The sequence below is a fragment of the Calliphora vicina genome, chromosome 5 (genome assembly GCF_958450345.1).
Source record: "Calliphora vicina chromosome 5, idCalVici1.1, whole genome shotgun sequence".
NCBI classification, from domain to species: domain Eukaryota; kingdom Metazoa; phylum Arthropoda; class Insecta; order Diptera; family Calliphoridae; genus Calliphora; species Calliphora vicina.
Genome location: NC_088784.1, coordinates 96457348 through 96471231, shown reverse-complemented (window position 1 = coordinate 96471231; position 13884 = coordinate 96457348). Strand labels below are relative to the sequence as shown.

Sequence of the window (13884 nt, the reverse complement as noted above, 5' to 3'; positions counted from 1 at the left end):
TTGGAAAAAGTTTTTGTTGTTAAGTTAGAAACAGAGCGGAGGAACATAGAACATTTTTAGGAGTAAATGAACGAATAAAGAAACGATATCAAAACAACAGCAACAAGGTTAAATAATCCCTGAATGAGTTGTAAGCCACATGTAAGCTGAAATATCAATATTTATTTATGGCTAAACGGAATGCTTACCATAACACAGCACAAACGAACTTAACTCGAACTATTTGAATGGAAAAAAAAACTTACGATTTCAGGGAAAATCTAAGATGAGATACGTAATGTTAACACACAAAAATGTGTGTATGTATTTGCATGACTGATACGTGTTTATGATAAATACAATCATTTCAAATGGAAAAACTAACAGTTTTATAGAGATTCTTACCATTTTGCTATTTTTACTTGTTAGAGATTGCTTTGAAAATCATAGAATTAAACTGAGTTGGAGAAAAGAGAAATGTGTACAGGAAATTTAAGGAAATCATTGTTTATATGGCTAAATTAAGTTGCCAACGTAACCAGGAAACCAAGGAAAAGTAGGGGTGGTAAAAATAGATAAACAAAACTGGCTAAAAATTGAAATTAAATGAAATTTAGTGTTTAAACAAAACTTGCTGTAAAAAGTAGAGATATTGTAACAAACTTAGCTAAACTTTGCTTAAATTTTAAATAAAAATTTAAAAGCAAAATGGGTAAAAAGGGTAAAGGCAACAAATTGGCCAAAATGTCGGAGGAGGAACGGGCCCGTTATCTACAACTAAGAGCCGATATAGAGGAAGAGGCCAGAAGGCGTAAAATGCAATTGATATCCATGTATATGAAGGTGTTTAGTTTATAACAAAGTTGGAATTTTTAATAATGAAATGTTTATTAATTCTGTATATTTTTATTAGAACAAACTCAAGCGCGAAGAAGCCTTTTGCCGTCTCAATATGGCCAAAATCAATCAGGAGTGGCGTTCCATTTTACGTCAGGTCAAGTGCCAAGAATTGCGTAAGGAAATCGTTGAAATGGAAAAATATTGCAAGGATATGATGGATCATAAAGATAATGTGATAAGGAGTTTGCTTAACGATTTAGAAGTGGCCCATGGCCAGCATGATAACATGTCTCAGGCTCATATGGAAATGGTGCAGTATTTCATAAGTAGGTTTTTTTTGTTTGGTTTCTACAAGGCAAAAACTAAATGTACCCAACTGAGCTTTGCAAAATTGCACGGCTGCCTGTTAAACTAAACTTTATTTCTAGCAAGATTGGCTACCGATTCGATATGGTTAAAATATAATTCTTAACGATAATATGGATTATTACGGGATTGCACAGTGGGGCTGAATCAAAATTTTTTGGAAATAAATCTGGCATTTCTAAATGGCTGGTCCGATCAAGATAAAATTTGATATGAGTGTAGCCAAGGAGAATTCGAGATTAAGTTATTAAAATGGTCCCTACAAATGATCCAGGGGCGGCGCTATGGGGGCTCAAAGTAGGGTACCTTCGACAAGTAACATTTTTAAACACGTGCAATTTTTTGTTTCCTATCCGATTTCAAAGATATTTAGGCTATTTATCTCTTATAATTTCCGAGTTATAGGCATTTCAAAATTGAAATTTTAAAATTTTGCTATACCTTGGCCCGCTTTTTTAAAAATCTACTGCGTACTTTTGGATCCAATGAACTTGAATTTTTTTATTAGTTAGACAACTAAATTGCCAATAACATACAAAAGATTTCAGAGCAATATCAATTGTGGATACAAAAATAAACGATTTTCAATTTAAAAATTAAAAATTTTTTTTTGTTTTTTCGGGCGAAAAGGTGACTTAAATCTATTTTTATTAAACAAAAACTTTCCTTAAAAACATATAATAATTTTATGTGTTTCTGTAAGCTAACTTTACTGAAAACATTTTGGTGTTTTCCTATTTTTCGAATATGTCGCCCCTATGCACTTCGCAATTTGACCTTCTTTTTAATAAAATTTCAACTTTGGGCCACATGTTCTAAAATCCTAAAGCTGGGATCAGAAAACGGTAAGCAGCTTTGGAAGCCTTGATGTGTTCCCTATTTACACCCAAAGTATTTTCTTTGCTCCGAAGGAAATGTGGACCCTATGGTCAAAATTTTAAAAAATACCATTTTTGGGATTTTCGCTCCAATTTTTAGGAATTGCGGGATTCTCTTTGACCTTTTTTTGTTAGTTAGACAACTAAATTACGAATAATATACAAAAGATTTCAGACCGTTATCAATTATGGATCTAAAAATAAATGATTTTCAATTTAAAAATTCAAAAAATGACTTAACTCTTTTTTTTTATAAAAAAAAAACTTTCTTTAAGAACATATAACAATTTTACGTTTTTCTATAGAGCGACTTTATGGATAATATTTTGGTATCAAAAACATGTCCTATTTTTCGAATATATCGCCCCTACGCCCTTTGGAATTTCACCAATTATTTATCAAAATTTCAAATTTGGGCAACATTTTCTAAAATCACAAAACGGGGATCAAAAAACGGAATGCAGTTTTATAAACCTTGATGTGTTCCCTATTTATCTCTAAAGTATTTTCCCAGCTCCGAAGAAAATTTGGACCCTATGGTAAAAATTTTAAAAAATACCATTTTTGGGATTTTCGCTTAAATTTTTAGGAATTGCTGGATTCCCTTTGACCTTTTGACAATTTTTTTTTGTTTAAATTTGTTATTTAGAATGGCAAATTTAAAAAACTTTGAAAATTCCGTCGAGTTTTGTTAATAAATAAAGATATTATTACATATTACCTATTTATTGAGTTTCTAAAACTAAAATTTGTTTGAAAATTTTAATAAAATTGAAAATATTAGAAACACTTTGATCCACGTTTATTCCGAACTAATTTTTTTGTTAAGTAAGTTAATTTTGAAGTCAATATCCCAATAAGATTCAAAAATATAACACTTTAAACTCCGCACAGTGGTACGAGAAAAAAAAGAGGGAAATAAATCTGTAACTTAAGTTAAGTTTTCCCTAATTAATTTGCCACGTAAAAAACATAAGGTAGACATATTATATATCAATGGATAGAGAATTTTCAATAATGAATATAACTTTTGACAATTTAAAAATTCATGGAATACTTTTTTGAAAAATATGACAAAAATGCTTTTTATTGAGTTTTTGAATTAATACAAATTTTTCAAATTGAAATAAAATTTTTATTTATAAATATTTTTTAACGAAATTTTACACTTATATAGACTTTTTTATTGAAAATTTTGAAATTTGTAATCAGGAATCCCGCAATTCCCAAAAAAGTATTGAAAAATTCCAAAAATGGGGTATTTTCGTTTTTTGGCTATAATATCCATACTAGGGGGGGGGGGGTATCGGAATCCTTTACAAAATAATTAAGAACACATTGGGCCATCTAAAATAGGTTACTATATTTTGATATCGACTATGTGATTTGAGAATTTTTGCCCTAAACTTGAATTTTACATAAAAAATAGGCGTATTTTTAATGGACCTGGTCCCCTCGGTATCAAAAATCATACATTTTTTTCATTTAAAATATTTGATGTAAAGTTAGCTTTTCAAAAAGTACAAATTCCTTATACATCCTTTTAGAAATTTTTTAGATAACTTAAAAAGAATAAAAGTCCTTTTTTCTCAAAAAAATAGCGAAAAATCGCTTTTTATTTTTTTAAATTCAAATGCATCTAACTTTGTACTCAGTCATGCTTCTTAAACAATTCTTTCTTTACTTGATATACTTAGACATCTGCTGTTAATCCTCTAAAAGGAAAATGGATAAAATCGGGTAATATTTGGAACCGCAGTCATCAAAAAACTGGAGTAGGGTGGGTACAAATGTTGAAAATTTAATTTTCAAATGCGAATATCTCCTAAGCTATAAGAGATAATTGATAGCTACGAAGATTCTATATATGTATTTTTTTTGAAATCGGAACACAGACGAAGAAATAGGATCATTAATAAAATTGATTATACCCGAGGTGTCCTACTTTATGGACCTCTTGCCCAGCTCCTGGTGGGGCCATGAGCTTCAGATTCAAAAGTTAATCTCGATAACACTTCCCCTTTGCGCATGTAAAATTTCATTCAAATCGGAGTAAGGGTTTAGAAGTTACAGATTTATTTCCCTCTTTTTTTCTCATACAACTGTGCTCCGTACTTCAAAAATATTGCACTTTCTGGATAATTTGTAGGGCCCATTTTAATATCTTAAACTCGAATACTACATCGGTTTAAAAATTACAGATTTATTTCCAAAAAAATTTGATTCTGACCCACTGGGGTATTTGAACCTAGGTTTGAAATAGAAATTGACTTGTACTAAAGTGTTCTTTCCATTTTAGATATTCAACAACAACGTTTGGAATTCTTTCGTGACAATTATGACTCGGAAAAGCATTTAATGTTGGAAGAATTCCAGGATGATCATAAGAAGTTAAAAGATTTGAGTATTGGAGCTAGAGAACATTTGGAGTGTGTTTACTACCAGCTAGAGGAGAAAAATGAGAGTGAGAGGAATATGGCTCATGAGAAATTTCTGGCCCAGTTGGATGACATTAAAGCCGAGGTAAGAAGGAGGGTTCTCTAAATTGCCTCTTCGAACAGTAGATGGTTTGCTGAATAAATTCAAACAATCTTTATCCCAAAAGTGTTGACAAACTGAAAAACATAGGGTTGAACTAGAGAAGCAAATTTGTAAGATCAATACATGGCATTTACATTGGAAAGTGATTTCGGGTATATGGCCACCGCGCATTCTAGACGTCTAATTTTGGGTAAATTTTTCGAGCATTGCTGGCTGTATGTTACGAACAATGTTAGCCTACATACGTCAATTGCTGCTGGTTTATCAGCAAAAACCAATGGCTTCACAGGAAACTATCAAGAATTGTCAAATCCCACGACCTAGGAGGCCAAGGTCAATTTGCACGGATCAATTTCATCCATAATTTCAAACAAAAAATCATTGATCATGGAGCGGTAACGATATCCATTAACCGTAAAGCGAGCTTTGGCTTAATTTTTTATGAAATGAGGTTCGAGCATTATTCTGGTAATTATGTTTATTAAAAAACCCGTTAAGCGAAAAATTATGATAGTCGCCTATAATTTGAGCAAATCGTTGACTGATTTTCAAAGTAAATTTGGATAATTTGGTAGCATTGATCAAGCATGAATCTATGATTTGATTTGCCAGAGTATGACAGTTCCTAAGTTCTATTGGGCATTAAAAAGCAACTATTAAAAATCTCCACTTTTCATTTCAACTATGGAACCCTAGAAAGAAGGGAAATGTAATCCCTAAAAACACTTTGTTTGAAATTTAACATTTTATTCCGAAACATTAGAATTAATTCTCTTTCTTTTCCCTTATTCCAGATGCAATTACGCATCGAAGAAATCACCGAAAAGGGAGAACACAAACTCGAACAACTTTGGCGTGAATACCAGCAAGCTTTAGCCGACTATGTGGCTCACACTGAAGGTTTCTATGCCGACTATATGGATCTAAAAGAACGCGACGAGGAGTACACGAATCAAACACGAGATTATTGCTATGAAATCGAAAAGGCCAGCAATCAATTGGCCAGTTTGAAGTTGACTTTGGCAGATGCTGAAGATACAAGTGAAGTACGTTTAAAGCATTTAAAACTTATGAAGGAGCATTTAAGCAACAAGTTTAATGATGTGAAGGAGAGAGTTGATCGTGAAATGCAAGATAATGAGGAAAAGTTTAAGCTAATGAGTGTGGAGAGTTATAAGGCGGTAAAGGTATGAGGAGAGAGAGAGAGGAAGATATTGGTTGCAAGTAATTGGTTTTTGTTTGCTTGAATTTTAGTATTTTAAAATCTTGTGTGACAAGGGCAATACAATTTTGCAATTGGCTGCAGTTTGCCGTAAATTTGAGACGGAAAAGGAGAAGATCTTACCTTTGGGCTTGCCGCCCATAACAAAAATTATGTTTGAAAATGAGAATGAGTTACAGGAGGACATGCCAGAGGAAGAGCAAAAGGTAAGAACATCAGCAACTATAATTTCAGTTCCTCATTGGCTTCGTTGATAGCCAGTTCCCAGTGTTTCGAAAATGTCGAATCGTCATATGAAGGAAGTTTTGCTTTATTTCTTTAATTTGAAAAAAAGTGCCGCTCACATTGCTCACCAAAGCTTATGGTGATTGTGTTCCATCGGTTTCAACGTGCTAGACATGGTTTGTGCGGTTCAGAAGTGGTCATTCTGACACGGAAGACAAACATCACCCATGTCAGCCAAAAAGGTTTGAGAATTGGAGACATTACTCCATAAATATTGTTGTAAAACTCAATAAGAGCCTGCAAAGTCATTGAGATCTACTCAATCAGCAATATCAAAACGTTTGTGAGCAGTAGGATTAATCCAAAAGCAAGGAAATTGGGACCATATGAATTTAAGCCGAGAGATCTTGAAGAACAATCTTGTATGAGTGAAATGTTGTTTCAACGCTATCAAATACATTTTTGCTCCGAATCATTACTAGTGATGAAAACTGAAGGCATTAGGATCATATGTGAAGCCCGTCCGAATAGAAACCAAACGCAATATCCATGGCGCTAAGGTAATGATCTATATTTGGTGGAACCAAAAGAGTCCTATTATGAGCTGCTCAAATATGTCCAGACCATCACATGGAACCTGTACCTAACGCAACTGATTCGTTTGCAGCGAGCAGAGGCCGGAAGACGCTCTAAATATGCAGCCAGAATATTCCTTCATGAAAACGCTCCTCAGTGGTTTAGAATAATTCGGTATCTCAGGAACTATTGAAGATATTGTTACGAAATTTCACGTGGTTGTGGTGTTTAGCAGCTGCAGACTGCTAATGGGGGCCAGTGCGTTGCATTCAAAGTTTATGAAGCACTGTGCGCTAGGCCACATGTTGCAATACCTGTTAAAAAGTATTTAGAAAGAAGTGGTTGGGAAGTTTTGCCTTACCCACCTTATAGTCTAGACCTTGTTCCGTCCGACTACTATTTTTTCGATGGATGCAGAACGCTCTCTCTGGGATACTCTTCACTTTGAAACATAGTATCCGAAATTGGCTTGATCCGTTCTTGGACTCAAAAGAAGAGAAGTTCTTTTGGTTCGGAATCCATATGTTGCCAGAAAGATGGGAAAAGGTCATACCTAACAATGGCCAATACTTCCAGTAAATTTCTATTGTACAAATGTTTAAAAATGACAGCTAAAAAATTTAAAAAATCCCGTATTTTAAGTCATCCACCCACCATAATTTATTTTAACAGATCGCACATCGCACAGTGGTATGAGAATAAAAAAAGAGGGAAATAAATCTGTAACTTCTAAACCCTTAGGCCGATTTGAATGAAATTTCACATGCGCAAAGAGGAAGTGTTAAGTTTTGAATTTGGACCTCATGAACCGACCAGGAACGGGACCAGTGGTTCCCAAAGGAGGACACCTCGGGTATGTTCAATTTGTAAAATGATCCTATTTCTTCGTTTGTGTTACGATTTAAAAAAAATTACACATATAGAATCTCCTCGTCAAGCACTACATAAAACCCATCAATTATCTCTTATAGCTTAGAAGATATTCGCATTTGAAAATTTAATTTTCAACATTTTTACCCACCCTACTCCAGTTTTTTGGTGACCGCGGTTCCAAATATTCCCCGATTTTATCCATTTTTCTTTTATAGCATTAACAATAGATCTATATATCAAATAAAGAAAGAAGTGTTTAAAAATCATGGCTGAGTCCAAAGTTATATTCATTTGAATTTAAAAAAATTAAAAAAAGGCGATTTTCCACAATTTTTTTTGGGAAAAAAGTACTTTTATTCTTTTTAAGTTATCTAAAAAATTTCTAACAGGATGTATAATGAATTTGTACTTTTTGAAAAGCTAACTTTACGCCAAATATTTTAAATGAAAAATACATTTATAATTTTTGATACCGACGGGAGCACGTCCATTCAAAAAATGCCTATTTTTTATGTAAAATTCAACTTTAGGGCAAAAATTCTCAAATCGCATATTCGATATCAAAATATAGGAACCTATTTTAGATGGCCCAATAAGTTCTTAATTATTTTGTAAAGGGTTCCGATAACCCCGCCCCTGGTATGGATATTGTAGCCAAAAAACAAAAAAATCCCATTTTTGGGATTTTTCAAGATTTTTTTAGGAATTGCGGAATACTTGATAACAAATTTCAAAATTTGTTTTCATTTTTGCATTTTAAATAGAAATGTGAAATTTCATAACTGTGAAATTTCATTAAAAAATATTCATAAATAAAAATTTTATTTCAATTTGAAAAATTTGTATCTATGCTAAATTCAATAAAAAACATTTTTTGTCATGTTTTTCAAAAAAGTATTCCATGAATTTTTTAATTGTCAAAAGTTATATACATTTTTGAAAAGTAGACAAAATCCTCTATCCATTGATATATAACATGTCTACCTTATGTTTTTTACGTGTCAAATAAATTAGGGAAAACTAAACAACTCGCTGAGAATTTACCAAATTCAAAACTTAAATTCGACCACACTATCTCTTTGCGCATGTGAAATTGCATTTAAATAGGCGTAAGGGTTTAGAAGTTACAGATTTATTTCCATCTTTTTTTATTCTCATACCACTGTGCATCGTTTGTTTTTTGAAATAAGTTGCAAAATTTACTCAAAATCAAACATTATTAAAATGAACTTTCACATTCTTCTCTTTTTAACTTTCCAGGATGGTTTCTGTAACTGGTTCTTAATGGAGAACTTCTGGAAACGTGTCAACAATGTGAAAATCGATGTAGTTTGTTTGACTCAACGTAAAAAGTCGCTGGAAAAAGAAAATGAACGTTTAAAAGCCGAGCTTCAACAGCGTTTAATTAACCTAAACATTAGCAATGGCATTAACAATCACATCAATGATTATTTGGCCAAAAGACCCAGTAGCATGCGTGTGGAACGCGTGGAACATTATGATTTAAATACTCGAAAACAGTGTCAAAGTGCAGATGTTAATTTTGGAAGGCGAGTTATAAAACCATTTGCCTGTATAACAGAAGCCAATTTTACCAATGCAGTACGTTCGAAAGTAATGACAAAAGGCAAACAAAGATTGGCCAAAATTGTGGCCATAAAACATTGAATTTTTGTAATAAAACCATCATAACTTTGAATACAAAAGATGAAAACTAATAATCTAAAAAACATTATTTTTTTTTTATCACCTCCAACAAAATTTCCCACTTAATCTGGTATTGTTGTCAGGCTTTCTGACAAAAGGAAATGAGAAGAAACAAAGGACATGGTCATTTAATAGCAATAACAAAAATATGCTTCATTCGATTTGATGGCGTTGGATTATTTCTGGTGGCTTTCATCAAAAAAAAATTTGACAAACAATAAAAAGAAAAATTTATTAAATGTTATACATAAATTCCGTTACCAAGTTTCATTTATTTTGTTGCCACCTCAACATTTATCACGTTTATTTATTTATTTGTTTTGTTGGTTGGTTGGCTCCTTTCTAAACCATCTAAAGTACAAAATCCAAAAATAATCTTTGAAGCTTAGAAATGTTAAAATTTTTATTTGTCCTGATGGTTTATTTCACATTACACACATACAATTTACTATATATTTTTTGTCCTTATTTGTTTGTGTAACTTTTGTTATATTCTTTTCTTCCATCAGGCTGTAATGATTTGCCACTGTCCTTTATTTCAACTTAGTGCTTCACCGCACTTCTCATTTACCAACTTCCTTCCTTCCTTGCGTGTCGAATTGAGTTTATCTGTAAGTGTTTTTTTGAGTCTTTTTTTTCTTCTTTTCTGTGAATTTTTTATTTGTTACAATAAATCAATCACCGGAGATATCAACATATTTTTTTTCGTTCGTTTTCGTTTTTATAATACCAGATGACAAATTTAAGAAACGCCAAAATAATGTTCTACTTTCTTTTGATGAGCCCAAGAAAATAAAAGAAAATAATGCGTTTTAATGTTTTATTTATAGTCTTTTATTTTATGTTAACGCTCAACTACAATTGCGACTGTGAACGATAACTGCTAAAGTTTAGGAGGAAAATTGGGAAATTTATAAATTTTACGAATTAGTTTAATTAAGATCAGTCATGATCTAGACTTGAATATCGTTAAAGGTATTTATAGACGGCAATACTGAGTATTAATATTTGTCAAAAATTCAAGCATCATAATATAATTTCATCGTCTAAACAAAATTTGTATTGGATTTTAAAAAATACGAATGATTTTTTTGATTTACGGTCGGTATTCAAAATTTATTTAAAACAATTCAAAAACATTCTATACTTTACGACATTTCGATTTTTTTTTCGAATTTTGTCGAATTTGGTACCAACAAAGCGTCATATGCGGGAAGTATTGCTTTACTTCTTTAATTTGGAAAAAAGTGCCACTGAAGCACCGATAGCTCAACATTGCTTAGACCCCTTTCACACTAGGCAATTTAGTTGCACAAGTCTTTTGCCCAACAACAAAACAGCATGCAAAATTGTCTTCTCCTCAACACGACATTACCACTGACATCAACAAACACAAGAGACTTGCGCAACTAAATTGCCTAGTGTGAAAGGGGTCTTATGGTGAATGTGTTTCATTGGTTTCAACTTGTGAGAGATGGTTTGTTCAGAAGTGGTGATTTTGACACGGAAGACAAAGATCTTCAGGAAACCAAAAAAGTTTTAAGACCAAGAATTGGAGACATTAATCCATAAGATTGTTGTCAAACGCAACAAGAGCTTGCATAATCATTGGAAGCTACTCAAGCAGCAAGATACATCCAAAAGCAGGGAAATTGCATACCATACGAATTGAAGCCGACAGATCTTGATAGATTTGGAATATCTGAAATGCAGCTTAAACGCTTTAAAAGAAAATAATTTTTGCACCGAATCATTACTGGCGATGAAAAATGGATCAATTACGATAACCCGAAGCGTAAGAGATCGTATGTGAAGGACGGCTAACCAGGCGAATTCTCTGTGAAGCCGAGAGACCAAAAGGGTCCTATCTATTATGAGCTGCTGAAATCTGGCCAGTTCATCACAGGGAACCTGTTAAGAACGAAAGATATTCGTTTGAAGCGAAGTAATATTCCATCATGAAAACGCTCGGCCTAATGTTGCAATACCTGTTGAAAAGTATTTAGAATGAAGTGGTTGGGAACTTTTGTCTCACCCGTTTTATATACCAGACCATGTCCAATCCGACTTCTATTTGTATCGATCGATGCAGGACGCTCTCTCTCTATTTCCACCGAGATATTTCTTCAAGTTGTGCTAAATCCGGATTATAGAGCGGAAGACGGAGCATTTCATAGCCTAGTTTATGGATTTTTACCATGGAAACTGCACATGTGTGTGTACCCGATTATGATTAAACGTGGCAGCCATCTTGCGGAAAGCTGTCTCATACCCAAGTGATTATTCAAAATTGAAACCATGTCAGATGCTTCAATAATCTCTCGCACTTTCAATCTCCGATCAGCCAATACTATATCGTAATTTTTTCCAATTGTTTCGGATGTAGAGACCTTAACTGGACGTCCAGAACGTTCGGCGTCACAAAGAAATTCACTAACCACTTTTTATACCCTTCTTCTTCGTGAGAAGGGTATATGTACATAAGTTCGTCATTCCGTTTGTAATTTCTACATTTTTCATTTCCGACCCTATAAGGTATATATATTCTGGATCCTTATATATAGCGGAGTCGATTAAGCCATGTCCGTCTGTCTGTTCGTTGAAATCAATTTTCTGAAGACCCCAGATATCTTCCAAATCTTCAATAATTCTGCCAGACTGCTTTCGAGAAGTTTGCTATTTAAAATCAGCAGAATCCGTCCATAAATAACGGAGATATGAGCAAAAAACCGGGACAACCACGATTTTTGACCTATTTTTGATTTATATATGAATTACTAAGTCATTAATATAGACAATATGGATATCTAATGATAGATATTTCAAAGTCCATTGCAACGATGTAGATAAGGGTATAATTAAGGTGAATTTAAATTCCTTCTTAAAAATGCAAGTTCGAAGTTCTGTATCAATTTTTCTGTCGATAATCTTTAAATTAAAGCTTTATATTAAAAAGGAAAACAGCCAATTGTATACATTATTTTCCACATTTGCTCACTATCAACAGCTAACACTGTATCATGTTCCCAACTATTCTCTACGCAAATTTGTTTAATATAATTTAGCAAATTATATGATTGTATAGCCATTGGTCATCTAGACATTTCAAGAAAAAAAACGTATATTTCCCTTTCAAACTCTAAACCTCCTAGCTTCCAGCTTTACACCAAATAACTTAAGAGCAAATTTACATTTTTTGTGTCTGCAGCAAAGGAAAAACTGACACAATCTTAATAAAAGAACAATCCCTTGGAAAAATAAAATATATATAATATAAATAAATTGCCTGAATATGAATATTTTCAAAATTTTATTGCAAACCTAAGCTAAATTTATTTTATAAAGTGGGTGGTTTTTTTCTGCTAGACATAAAAATATATTTCTTTTTTTTTTTGTTTTGGTTGGCGGGTGGAGTGGTAAGACATTTTAAGAAGTCATAACTTTTCATTTAAAACCATAAAAAAGGTCTTCTTTTGGCATGTGTATGTGAATGGCTTCATGGTGCAGCATGAAGGGAAAATCTGTATTACAACCAAATAAGAAAAATAAATAACAAATACAGACATTCATTTAAACATTGGCCAAAGATTTGAATAAAATATATGGTAAGAATATTTGGATATAAACTAAGTGAGAATAATAAATGGCAGGCAACGACTTTTCAAAAGTCAATCCAAAACTTATTTCTCAAAAATGATACTGACGATAGAGTGCCGGACTATCAATATGAGGTTGCGAGTTCGATCCCCGATTGTATATACAGACAAGAAAAACGCTAGCAATTTGTATATTTTAACGTTTCAAAACCATAAACTGCCGACTAATAGATCATTAGATATTGAATGCTATAATCATTTGGAAAGGCAATCACGGACTTGGCATTCTGCAGCAAATATTCCCACAAACTAACAATACCTACAATAATAGTATAAGGCATATTACAACAATTTACAGGAAGAAGCAGTGCAATAAATCTTAAACAAAAAACACAACTTGTTTGTTACAACAGTGAGAGATAAAGACAAAATAACATCTGCATGGTCCAGCCAACCAACCAACCAGACAGATAGACAACCATACAACTTAACCAAAATCCATTTATATACATGACTACACACCCTCATCTATGTCTGGTCAAGTTATGAATGTTATGATAAGTTTCAAAGCTCAAGCTAAATTCATACATATATTTTTACGTGCTCAAGTGTGTTAGAATAAAAAAATTAAATTAAAATAATGTTTATGGAAAATAAAATATGAATAAAATCAATAAAATTTTTATATTTTAATTTAGTTAGATTTAGTTCCAGTAACTTTTTAATTACTTCTAGTTCATTTCGTAATGACATAAATCCAATGAATGTTTTAGTCTGCACTTTTTTGTATTCATCCCTTTTGAGATGTTTTTCTGACCGAAAGAGGTGAAGTATCCTAAGGAAAATAAGTATTTTTTTTAGAAAAAACATAAGTTGTAATAACAACAAAGAGGTCTAGTTCAGGTTCTTTTTCAGGTTCTAGCTCCGTTTCAGGTTCAGATTTTGTTTCTGCTCCTAGTTCAGGTTCTAGTTCAGTTCTAGTTCAGTTCTAGTTCAGTTCTAGTTCAGTTCTAGTTCAGTTCTAGTTCAGTTCTAGTTCAGTTCTAGTTCAGTTCTTGTTCAGTTCTAGTTCAGTTCTAGT

General features: G+C 32.6%; 1 protein-coding gene across 1 annotated transcript; it reads left to right on the top strand.

Annotated features, from left to right (window-relative positions):
- The first annotated feature begins 687 nt into the window (after positions 1–687).
- LOC135961493 (dynein regulatory complex subunit 2) lies at positions 688–9168 on the top strand. The gene is made up of 6 exons (XM_065512993.1): positions 688–822; positions 893–1145; positions 4363–4586; positions 5399–5791; positions 5859–6032; positions 8761–9168. The coding sequence occupies exons 1-6, from the start codon at positions 688–690 to the stop codon at positions 9166–9168; spliced, it is 1587 nt and encodes a 528-aa protein (XP_065369065.1).
- Positions 9169–13884: the final 4716 nt, after the last annotated feature.

Bases quoted from the DNA above. Each gene is read 5' to 3' on its own strand.
- LOC135961493 (XM_065512993.1), top strand. From the start codon at position 688: ATGGGTAAAAAGGGTAAAGGCAACAAATTGGCCAAAATGTCGGAGGAG. The intron at 5,792-5,858 runs GTATGAGGAGAG...CTTGAATTTTAG, and splicing joins AGAGTTATAAGGCGGTAAAG to TATTTTAAAATCTTGTGTGA. The intron at 6,033-8,760 runs GTAAGAACATCA...TTAACTTTCCAG, and splicing joins TGCCAGAGGAAGAGCAAAAG to GATGGTTTCTGTAACTGGTT.